The sequence below is a fragment of the Phalacrocorax aristotelis genome, chromosome 12 (assembly GCF_949628215.1).
Source record: "Phalacrocorax aristotelis chromosome 12, bGulAri2.1, whole genome shotgun sequence".
NCBI classification, from domain to species: domain Eukaryota; kingdom Metazoa; phylum Chordata; class Aves; order Suliformes; family Phalacrocoracidae; genus Phalacrocorax; species Phalacrocorax aristotelis.
The window spans coordinates 19,943,972-19,956,064 of NC_134287.1; the positions used below are offsets into that span (position 1 = coordinate 19,943,972).

The 12,093-nt window shown below is 40.4% G+C and overlaps 1 protein-coding gene across 1 annotated transcript; it reads left to right on the forward strand.

The window, feature by feature from the left end:
- The first annotated feature begins 28 nt into the window (after positions 1-28).
- On the forward strand, positions 29-12,093 carry BCCIP (BRCA2 and CDKN1A interacting protein). Its single transcript, XM_075107675.1, has 7 exons — positions 29-220; positions 3,399-3,473; positions 4,156-4,236; positions 5,383-5,475; positions 6,017-6,204; positions 7,997-8,174; positions 11,685-12,093. The coding sequence occupies exons 1-7, from the start codon at positions 86-88 to the stop codon at positions 11,853-11,855; spliced, it is 921 nt and encodes a 306-aa protein (XP_074963776.1). The 5' UTR covers positions 29-85; the 3' UTR covers positions 11,856-12,093.

A 12,093-nucleotide genomic window follows, 5' to 3' on the forward strand; every position in this document is an offset into this window, starting at 1 on the left:
CGCCCCGAGCGGGCACCGCGCCTGCCCGCCGCCCGGCTCGCCGCCCCGGCCTTCCGGCTGCCGAGCGCCTGCGCGCCGGGACGGCATGGCCACGCCGGCCAAGCGCCGGGCCCCGGCCCAGCTCCCCGCCGGGGAGAGCGGCTCGGAGCCGGGGTCGGGGTCAGAGTCGGACTCGGGGTCGGAGCCGGAGTCGGAATCGGAGGAGGAGCGGATCGATGAGGTGAGCGAGGGGAGCGGGGCCCTTCACGGCCTTGCGCGGGGCCTGCGCCCGCTCGCCCTCCCCTCACGGCCGCCCCCGGCGCCTCCCCGTCCTGGCCCGATTCCCCGTCCCTAACGCAACCTGTGGAACGGCAGGCGGCAGCAGCCGGGTTCCCCGAGCCGGGGGCTGCTGGGGAGGGGGCTGCCCCCCGGGCAGCCCCTTGCCAGGGGCCTGGCGCCGGTTCCCGTGGTAAAAGCGTAGGTGACATGGGAAGTGTGTGCCGGGGATCGGTGAGGTAAAGCCTGCTCAGTTAATTGTTGCTGAGAGTCGTAATTTTTTTGTGTTCTTTTTTAAATGTCGGAATCGCCGAGGCCGCAGCCAGTTTTACAGACTGCCCACGGCCGTTCTTGTGTGGGGCTGGCGGCAGCCGCTTGGAAATAATGCTCTCAGCACAGAAGATTTGCTTTAATTTCCTTTTTTTATAAGAAAGGGGAGGGGGGAGAGGAAAAAAACATCAGACCTCGCGGAGATCAAACTAGAATACCTTTTCTGAGCTCTCTCTGTGTGTATCTCTGCAGCTGGACTTACGTGAAAATGCATTTAGTTGTGAAACGCAGCACTGGGGAGGGTGTCCCTCTTTCTAGGAAAGGAATAGACAGGTGCTGATGTTGCACTAAAATCTTAAAATGATAAGGCAATATGTCATTTTACAGTTGGACTAGATGATCTTAGAGGTCTTTTCCAACCTTAATGATTCTATGATTTTAACAGGGCTTAAAAGAGTAAAATAACCCAGAACTGTCCATGGGTGTTAACTTGGTATATTTCAAAATAAATATTTTTCTAATTTCATTGTTTTCACTAGAATTTCACTTTAACTTGTCTTCCTTTCTTTTTGTTACATGAGGCCTCAGTTACCTTGTTAGAAAATTAAAAGAAAAGTACTTTTTCTTAAAACTATGTCGCAGTAAAAAGCTTAGGTTTGTGTCATCCGTCATGCTGACGTGATGGAAAAGCACGTTTAATGTGACACACAGGGTAAACGGGTGCTGACTTAGTTTGACCTCACATAGGTTTACAAAGTTCTTGAAAAGCGCTGGTAGTATTTTGTGTACAGTTTAGTGTTTGTAAATGGATATAAGATGTTGTACTAGTGCCTAGATATTATGAAATTAAATCTAATGGCAATAGTACCTTTTTTTATATATATAAGTGCTCCGCTTTTCTACATAATGTGGGTAGAACAGTGGTTTTTATTGTGGTGTTTGTGGATGAAGTCTCTTGAGGCTTCAGTGACAGGGGTTTTGAGGATGGTTTCTGAGTGTCCTGCACTGCTGTGCACTACTGTGCTGTACCTGCAGTTGTGCACTGGATAAAATTTGCTCTATAATGCTTATTTTAGTTTAGTAGTCAGCTTTTGAGGGTGATATATCACTATCACATCTCTTTCAGTTTGGAAGCCTTGATAAAAGGATATATTGAGTTTCCCTCAGTAGTTGTGTAGGACATCAAGGTGTGCATTGCTAATGTTAAAGAAATGTACTGAACATTTATAACTGTACAAACTTAGAAATTCCTACAGTCATGAACTTACAGGGTATTTGTTTCTCTGTAATTCCCAGCATTTTATTTTTGCCATACTACCTCTTTCCACTTCAGGTGGAAAAAGGACAATCTCTTCCTTTATGCAGATGTTTTCTTCTTACGAAGGAGCATGTGTTAGTTCTGTCAAGCTGAGCACAACAGTCTGATCACCAAATGGGGCCTGGTTGCTGAGACAGATCTTTGCTTGCTGCTGTATTGTACGTAGCAGAGTGTTGTTGCGTGTAACAGCTTGCTCTGCGGGCTCTTGCTTTGCTTTGGATGCAGTGCAAGAGGAAGAGAATAAGTGCACAGTAACAAGACAGGACATACCAAAATATATGATGAGTCTTTATTTGCCTTTTTTTTAATAGGTGAAAGGTAGTGGGTTTGTAAACTCTGTCATACCAGGCTTCTATTTTGGGTAGCGGAAAAGCCGTGAAGCAAAAGCAGTGTTAGAACATCTAGCGCTCCTGTGATTGATATCAATTTTATGGCTGTGATTTGCACAACATTCAGAACTGCCGTAAACTGTGTTTTGCTCAGAATTTACTGGCTTAATCAGTCAGTGACGTTTTTGAATTTTAAAGCAGTCACAAAGGTCTTGGATGCCAGGTGTGAATGCTGTATACACCAAAGCCACAGTCTGTTTTCTTATATAGGTAGCTTCTCAAGTAAATAGAGAGCTCTCAGTTACCTCTGTAGAGCTTCCTTGCTTTACTAGACCATAGCAGAATACCTAAGCATGTCTCCTGATTTTGATCACTCCCCGAAGTGGTCATATAGCTGGATGCCACTGTAAACAGGCCTTTAACGCTGTCCTCCCAGTGGACAGTAAAGACCACAACCTCGATATGGGATTGGAGAGAGTTGTAAGTCTTAACTGGTGACAAGAGCAAGGCTCCATTGTTTAGGTTGTTCAGAAAGTGGAATCCAAATTGACAATTAAAAGGCAAAGTAAATTTGGATGATCTTGAGCAGTGGTTCACTGAGGAACAGGAAGGCAAGGCAACCTTGGCAGGCAGTACTGTTAATGTAGAATACCAGTAAAACTGGTTGGTAGGCACGAAGCATTTGTTATGGAAGGAGAAGCAGAAGTTCACATTTGGTTTTTGCTGTGACTGGGTCTCATCATGTGCCTACTGAGCAGACTTCCAGAGTGGGGTTAATGATGCCATTAGGATTTGAGGAAATAGCAGAAGTATGGTTTTGGATGCAATTATTTAAATCTCTGCAGCAATCTTCATCTTTAGCCAAGGCATTACACTCCAATCCTGCAGTTTTAAGAGTTTAACTGCCTGGATCAAGCCTCTCTGCAGTAAGAGTCTATGTGGCTACAGTAAACATAATTGTGTGAGCCAGATTGCAGGAGCAAAGCATTAAAAGTTTGTTCACAACACAATTTGTAAGTTAGTTTTAAGATGTTACTTTCACAGATGCTCTCTGAAGATTACAGAAGAAATTATAACTAACAATTGCTGAGATTACTGAAATATGGAAATAAGTTCCATTTCTGATGTTGACTATTACTTGTGTTCAAGTTTCTTATAGTTCATCTTTGTTTTGATGTAGCTTCTTGCCAAGTATGTTTGATATTCTCTATCTTGCTGCTTCATAGGAGGTGAATATTGAATTTGAAGCACATTCCATATCAGACAGTGACTATAATGGGATAAAGAAACTACTACAACAGGTACTTTAACTTTTTGTCAGTGTGGTTGATATGTCCGTTACTAAATAATATCTAAAGAGTGATGCAAAGTCATTGGCTCACATTATCTCTATTGATTCATAGTTTTACTGTGCTTCAGCTCATGAAGATTAAATAATTACAGCCACAGTGAGTGTCTCTCCTAAACCACGGTTTCAGGAACTTTGCCAACAAACTGTAGGGCTGTTCCTCCACAGTGTATATAATCCTTCCCTCTTCAGTGTGTTAGCTGCTGCCCAGAAAACCTCATTCAATGTTAAACAGATTCTTGGAGGGGTTTTTTGTCAATAACAGCCTTTAAAAACGAGACAAATGAGGAATGTGTCTATTGAATGTGGCAGCTTCCAGTCATCTTTTGGCTGTTTCTGTTGTAAAGCTTGTGCTCAGCAAGTGTTCAGACCATACCAAACTCAGAAGGATGCCAGGTGTGCAAGTGCCAGCTTGTAGAGGGTCGAGGAGCAAGAGCTTCAAAAAGCTGATTCTTTAGGTCTTTACAGTATTATATTAAAGGAAGTTAAAGAAACAAACTCTCTAAATAGAAATTAGAAATAGAACAGTGTGTTGCACAACAACTTAGAGAAGTTACCGACTGTATTTGCTACTAAGTGGCCTATGATACATCATCTGGCCTAAAACCTCTTACTACTTGTCTCTTGTTTTCCAGTTGTTTCTAAAAGCTCCTGTTAACATTGCTGAATTAACTGATATATTAATACAACAGAATCATATCGGAAGTATTATCAAGGTAAGACAGAATTTACATTTGTAAATGAAGTACAATATTTTTTATGTTGAAATGACAGACTTTCAGAAGGGGCTCCTGTCTTTGTAATTTGTATGCTTGCTTTCTTTTTTGCTTTGAGAATAATTCTTTTACGGGAGCTGAAATTTTCCATGCCTACTTTCAACCAAACAAGGAATTTGATTGATTATTTTGGTTGGTTCCTTTTTACATATGGAACACACTGCACTTTGCTCTCTTAATTTTGGTGTAGTAGAGTAAAAACGCTATAAATGTTGTGGCAAAGTTTGTTACCATCTCCATAAGAAGTAGGACTTTGTGATTTCCCTTCATTTCCAGGATATTCAGACATATAGACCAAAAATATCCCACATGCAGTTTCCTTTTGTGCAGAGTTCTTTGGGTATAAGAGAGGGTCCTGGAATGAGTCCTGAACAACTTCTGCTATGGCAGCGGAGCACGCTGCAGAGACCCCTGAGTTACTCCTGGCTAAGGAAGCTGTTCCATACTGTATAGTGCTCAAGATGTCATGGCCATGCTGCTTTCAAACCCAGACACGCTCCCCCCATGGCAGTTGTGCTGTTGAACCACATTGCATGGTATCATTCCTATACATTCCCTTTTTGTCCTGTGCCAGCAGTTTTTCCACTCCAGTTGAATATGATCTTTACATTACAACTGCATGACCCCCAGTTCCAGTTCTTCCCCCAAGTTTTTCATTGCGGACTTTTGTTGAGCTTTTTGTTTCATTCTCTATCAAAGCTGTATTGCTTTATGGTTTTGAAGACTTTGCAGGTTTATTTCCATACATTAGAAACTGAAGAAAATTGGTTTTGCTTAAGATATTGCCATCCCTTGTACCGAGATGCTGCTTATTATATGTGAGCTATCAAATTTTAGTGCCTTTCAAAAGATCCTGCTGTAGAAGATGCATGTCCTGGCTCTCTGTCGAGCTGGCTCTAAGTACACAGAGATTCAATGATGTGGCACTTTCATAACCGTAATCAGAATTTGTAGGTTGTGTGTTTGTACAGATTACCTAGGTGGCTGTCATCTGCCGAGCATCTTCTGGAAAGAAAAACGTTTCTTGTTGCAGAGAGTGGAAATAGAATGTCAGTATGAGTTGTTGCTTTTCCTTTCATTGAATAGCAAGCAGAAGTCCAAGAAGACAGTAGTGATGATGACGACGATGATGATGAAGTCTTTGGTTTTATAAGCTGCTTAAACTTAACGGAAAGGAAGGTTGGTATTCCTCATTAACATCTAGACAGTAACAAATGGGACATCGTACTGTTTTTCTGCCTTGTATAACAAGCCTAGATGGCCAGATCAGGATCTTGAATTCCACCGTGGACGACTATGGTCTTAAAAGTTGCACATCACTTAGCTTTCTTTTGGATTTATTGCTACGTAACTTGCTGAACATCAAACATAAAGCAAAGAGCGGAATAGCGAGTTAAAATGAGGTCTAATAGGTAGTTCCAGGGTAGCTGAGCCGTTGGTCTCTTGTATTTCTTCACTCTCATCTTTCACAGCTTTTGAGCTTTCCTGTTGAGTGTACTGGTGTTGCAGCTCCTAGCTGTGTTCCTATCAGTTGAGAACCTTTGTTTGCCCCCAGCTTCAGGGTTGGTAAATAATTTCGGAGAAATTGTACAGTGCTTTAGAGACCACATAAGGAAATTTCCAGTAGGCCTGTAGAATATTCCCTTGAAGTTCACATTCAAGGTTTTCTTGCGTAAATAATTGTTCCATAATGTAAAGAAAATATACCTTTTGATTCTAGGGTACACAGTGTGCTGAACAAATCAAAGAGCTGCTTCTAAGTCGGTGTGAGAAGAACTGTGAACAGCAGGTAGTTGAACAACTGGATAAGCTCCTGAATGACAGTACTAAGCCTGTGGGTCTTCTGCTAAGTGAAAGATTCATTAATGTACCACCGCAGATTGCTCTGCCCATGCACCAGCAGCTTCAGTAAGTTTGTTTGGGTTTTTTTTGAGATGATGGTGAATTTTTCTTCATGTTTTCTCAGAAATCTCATGTATATAGAGCTATGATGAGACGGGTGACACTACAGATATATGTAAAACGTGAGCAGAAAAAATTATTTTAATCTCAGGCAAGGTCTTTAGTTTTTAAATAGTTTTTTGTATCTTTAGGCTTTTCAAACTCTATACTTTAAGACAGAGGAAATAATATAAGAATACGTGCTGTTCTGCTGCCGAAATAGCTGTGTGTATACTGTAGTTTATCTTTGTATTGCAGATTGTATTTATATTGATCTAGGCAAATTTACAAATGAGAAGTTTTTTATAGCACACTGATAATGAACAGCTTGGATGTTTCTGCTCAAGTGTTAACGTCTAGCTTTGGAATGGAAGATTTGGAAGAGTTCTGGCCCATAAAAGCCATATGCAGTGTTTTGATTAGTTTCAAGTAAACGAGTGAAGCAGGTTAGGTGCTGGTTGACCTCTACCAATTCATGGATTTGTATCGTAGCCTGGGTGACAGTAAGTAAATGAACCCACTGAGATACAACGTTATATTGTTTTAGTGCCATGTTGGATAAGGAACTCCAGTAACCAAAGGAAGATTTTTTCTTCTTTTCTCTTTTTTCTTTTTTCTTCTCTTGTCTCCCTTTTTTCTCCCCCCCCCCCCCTTTTTTCTCCCCCCCTTTTTTCTCCCCCCCTTTTTTCTCCCCCCCTTTTTTCTCCCCCCCCTTTTTTCTCCCCCCCCTTCTTTTTTCTCCCCCCCCTTCTTTTTTCTCCCCCCTTCTTTTTTCTCCCCCCCTTCTTTTTTCTCCCCCCCTTCTTTTTTCTCCCCCCCTTCTTTTTTCTCCCCCCCTTCTTTTTTCTCCCCCCCTTCTTTTTTCTCCCCCCCTTCTTTTTTCTCCCCCCCTTCTTTTTTCTCCCCCCCTTCTTTTTTCTCCCCCCCTTCTTTTTTCTCCCCCCCTTCTTTTTTCTCCCCCCCTTCTTTTTTCTCCCCCCCTTCTTTTTTCTCCCCCCCTTCTTTTTTCTCCCCCCCTTCTTTTTTCTCCCCCCCCCTTTTTCCATCTTTTTTCTTTTTTTCTCCTCCTTTTTTCCATCTTTTTTCACTTTATTCTTTTTTTTTTTCTTCTTTTTTTTTTCTTCTTTTCTCTAGTATGATGTAAGGTTAGAAGTGAGATTAAGTTGACTGCTGTCATGGCTCATTTAAACAATAAAATAGACCTTTAAGGAATTACTGCTTTGATACAAAGGAAAACATGTTGATAGGGTTGGTCAGGAAGGTCTTTAAGGAAGGAATGAGGTGTTTGAAGGGCTGGCTTTGAGGTTTACCACTAGTACAGCACTTGTCACAACTCAAATTCAGGTCTCAGCCTCTTTGTCTTAAAGGTGTTGCAGTGTTGCAGTGACAACACGTTTAACACAAGGGTGGGCAAGGCTATCTTCTGTGTCTTTAGTTGTAGTTCCTCATGGAAGTGATAATGTGATATATTTTCAGGAGAGTTGCACTTAGAATAATTTCACAGACTCTCTACCATGATCAACTTTCTGGGGAAAGAAGGGTTAGATTGTGAGGTGTGGAAAGACATCCATATTTTTATTGGTTTAAAGTGCAAATGGTGTGTTTTGGTACTCGGAATGTGGATGCAAAATGTATTTTTTGAGGCACTTGTAAAAGAATAGGCTGCAATGTGAATATCCTTTCTATACTAATACATGATGTTTACATATACACTTGTTGAGGGTTTAAATTGTGTGTGTAAATATTTATTTATCTTTAGGAAAGAGCTGACCGAGGCACAGAGAACAAACAAACCTTGTGGAAAGTGCCACTACTACCTTCTTATCAGCAAGACCTTTACAGAAGCCACAAAGAGTAATTCTAAGAGGAGGGAAGGGAGAAATCAGCAAAAGGAGGAACTAATGTTTGCAAATGCAGAGGAAGAATTCTTTTATGAGGTAACATAAGTGATTCTTTTAATTTTAAATGTTTACTTTTCACCTTAAATTCAAGGGGGCCTTTTATAAAGATCTGGTCGTATCTTTTAAATTAAATCCCGCTTTTTTTAGAGTAGCATCAAGAGCTAAGGAAGCAACCTATTCCTGAGTATTGAACGCAACAGCTTTTTGATTTAGAGAATCATGGAGAGGTGTGCCTTCCATAAGTCCAAATTATTAAATTAATCCTCTGTATTGGCGTGAATTTACTACTCTGTTACTTGTAGCAGGTCACAGTTAACCTGACTATAAGGTGGTATGACGTGGACTGCCTGGGGCAGCGTTGTTACCTGTTAGGGTCTCCAGTGCTGTGAGGGTAATGGAAAAATTCAAATAGTACCTGAAATAAGCAGTGATTTTAGGGGAATGATCAGGTGTTACTTTGTCTTGAGGCCAGTGTCTTGGCATCAAAGAATTAACAAGCTTCATCTCTTTACTCATACAGTAATGCTGAAGAGATAGAATTGATTGTAATGATTGTCAGACTTGTTGAAATACTGTGAATGGAACGTCCACATTTGTAGGACAAACAAATGGTAACAAATCTCGATATTGAATTTAGCAGCATGTCCCAGGCCTTCTGAGTTTACAACAATATGAAGTTCTTTTTGTTTGGGGAACAGTGTGGTCATCTTCTTTAAACTGAATAATAAGAAACGTGAAACACTTGTTAAACCGCTGTGTCAGCTGAACAGAGAAGACTGGGTGCATGAGCTGCAGGAAGTGCAGGTCAGCTTGAGTATCTGTCAGTGAGATTCAAGCTAACATGCTTTACATCACAAGTTGTGGTTAAGAGTGGCAGCTCAAACAACTGGTAGTGGCTTGCGGGGGGTGCTCTAACTTAATCACGTGTCACTGCTTTAAGCGCTGAGAGAATAAAGATTCAAAAAAAACACAGAGGAATCTCTGTTGTTAGAGTCTGGATCGGCATCTGCAATCATGTTAAATACACAGATCTCTCTTTGTTGCCCCAACGTAGTTAGTCCTGTGGCAGAAAAAACAGCTGTTGAGCTGTTATTTAGATTTGGTAACGGAGTTCAATGCATTTCTCTGAGATCTCTTCCCAAGAAACTTAACAGATGCAAAGCTTTTGCGTTTGTGTTCTTGTTGTGTTCGTGTTGGTGGAAAGCTGATTTAGCTATTTCCTTCCGGATACCTGTTACTTTTAAAAAATGCTCAGAATAAAAAACTTTTGAAGATCCAAACAAGTAGCTATCATTTCCTTTTTCTGCCCTTATTGTACTCAGGACAAGTATATCAATAAATAGTGCTAAAATACTGAGATGAAAATACTGCTTTCTATTTCCAAGGGCAACCTGTCTGCACAGTTCTGCTGGTCCCAAGCCAAGTCAGGAGAGGGGAAAATGCAGGAAATGAAATTAAAAATGTACTTTGAAATGCAAAGAATTTTTCATTGTTCTTTGCTTTTTTTCAAAGCTTTAAAAATATTATTCTACAATATTACTGCTTTGTCAAGAGCCCCTTATTTTTCATTTCTGGCAGAGCCTACAGGATGAAGTATGTGCACATGCATCATATGGTTAATGGCTAAGGTTCCTGTTTGTAATCATTCATGGCATTCTCTGTTAGAGGCGATGATGTGGCTGTCATTTTATTTCTTGGGAAGAAGAAAAGGAAAAGCGGTGAATTTGTTGTTAGCTGTAGGGAATACTGTTGTAGCCTCTCTGCAGCAACAAGTTGGGGATTTTTTTGTGTTCCTGCCACAGCAGGTTTACCAACTGAACTCGAATTCTCTGTAAACATGTTATTGAAAAACTGAAGGGGAGAAGCCTGTGATGCTCATGTGTCCACGGGTGTTACATTCTGGAAGGCCCATTTTGTATTTGTCTCTGTTTTGTTATTTTGAGTGGCGTTTTAAAGACTAATTGTGTGCTTTTATCTAAATTGCAATAATTTTCAACTCAAGTGGACAGACTCAAACCGAACAGTCTTTCTAGTGTTTTTAACAAATTCATTTTAAACATTGTGGAGGATATTAGATTAAGTGGGTCTCTGTACTTAATAATGTATACGTGTTAAATTAGTGTTGGAGTCGATATCCTCCCTGATCACACATAACCTTAATTAGATTGCCATAAAATAGTATTAAATGCAGTGAGGCAGACACTTAGGGCCATATAAAACAGAGAGAAGCCTTTTTGCACTTGTCAGTTCCTTGTGCTTTATTCTGTTCCTTAAAATGATACTGAAGGAGCAGAAGAAAAGCTCCATTATAACCAGACTTGGAAGTGATTAAAGGTTTAGGGTCTCCATTGCTCAAATTGTTTGTTCTTGAGCAAAGCCACTCCATTAATTTGATGGTTCTTCCAAAATTAAATTTACAACCTTGAGATACTGTTAATAAACAGCAGTCCTAAAAGGAGACTGGATCTTAACTTTCCCTGCAAAGGGAAGAGGTTAGATAAGTTTTTCTACTTAGGAGTTCAGTTTGTGCTTCTTAATCTGACTTGTGTGAGAACTGGAAACGTTTGTTAGGTAAGTTTTTCTTATCCCTCAGGCATTTTGTCTGGGAAAGCTAATAAGAAAGGACTGTTCTATCTGTATGCAGCGTATCTCACCGAAAAGAAATAATATGCATTATGGACACCTACCTATTTGAAGAAGCATCCTTTATAAAGACGTCCTTCAGTGGGTACAGCCATCCAGGGACTTTCCAAGAGCTTTTGGAAATTCTGCTCAGGATTTATTAGTGACTATCCCTTTCATATTCAATTTCTACGAGCAGTGTGAAAGGGGGAATAACTGTACCACATATTCTTACCGATAGGTTAAGTTTTAGGACTCTGAGCAGTTTTAGAGTAGGCCATGAAAAGAGCAGAGCCTGTTCATTGCTACAGCCTTTCCACACGTTCCCTGCACCAAGCTCTCATCTTTGATGCGGGCTCTATTCTACCTGCACTGTCTCACTGTTCCTTTTGTCTGGGTTTTGGCTGATCTGCTAATTCTCAAAATTACACAGCTAGTGGTTTCCTCTTGCTCCAGGGTTGAAGGTCTGTTAAGAGCCTGATATTCCTGTTATTGGTTAAGGATCCCTGCCAGTTGGTACAATAGCTTCTAGGGTTGGCATTTCTTAATGTGATAATATGGAATGAGCTGCTGTCTTAAAACCACCCAAAATGGGGCACAGTAAGCATACAAAGGGGGCATTGATATTATTTTTTTCCCCCTCCCCCTCTTAGTTTTTTTTTTCCTGATACAAAACTATAATGATAGCAATGATTTTAGAATTTAGTATGAATTATATAAATTCTTGGAAAAGCAAATAGTTTAAAACACTTAACTGTAGATTCTCCTCTAGGTTTTTTTTGGTGGACCTTATGAGAGGGAAGAAAATAACTGCTTAATTAGCATGTACATAATAGCTTCATTATTTTTACTTTGTTTAGAAGATGTATTATCTTCAAGCTAATTAAAAATGTTAATCCTAATGCATTTATTTCTGTTGTTTAGAAAGCCTTTCTGAAGTTCAGCTACTCCGTGCAAGAGGAAAGTGACACCTGTTTGGGCGGCAGATGGTCCTTTGATGATGTACCAATGAAACCTTCGCGGACTGTTATGATAGTTCCAGCTGATGGAATTAATGTAATTATGGATAAACTCAAAGACTATCTCTCACTCTGACTTTCCTATAAAGACCAGTTTTTATAATGCAGCCATGCAAAACTATGGCTTCACAATATTTTCAGAAGACTGCTATTGAGTTAATGGTTTTGTACGGCTCAAATGCTTCCTCTGTACGCTTAGAAGACAAGTAGGTGGTACAGCTGAAGATATCAAATTACTATTTTTAAATATTGTATCTTATCATACTTTGGCATCATCATTAAGCAGTCAATAAAAACCCAATGTTTCAAGCAAA

Bases quoted from the DNA above. Each gene is read 5' to 3' on its own strand.
- BCCIP (XM_075107675.1), top strand. From the start codon at position 86: ATGGCCACGCCGGCCAAGCGCCGGGCCCCGGCCCAGCTCCCCGCCGGG. The intron at 5,476-6,016 runs GTTGGTATTCCT...TTTTGATTCTAG, and splicing joins TAAACTTAACGGAAAGGAAG to GGTACACAGTGTGCTGAACA. The intron at 6,205-7,996 runs GTAAGTTTGTTT...ATTTATCTTTAG, and splicing joins CCCATGCACCAGCAGCTTCA to GAAAGAGCTGACCGAGGCAC.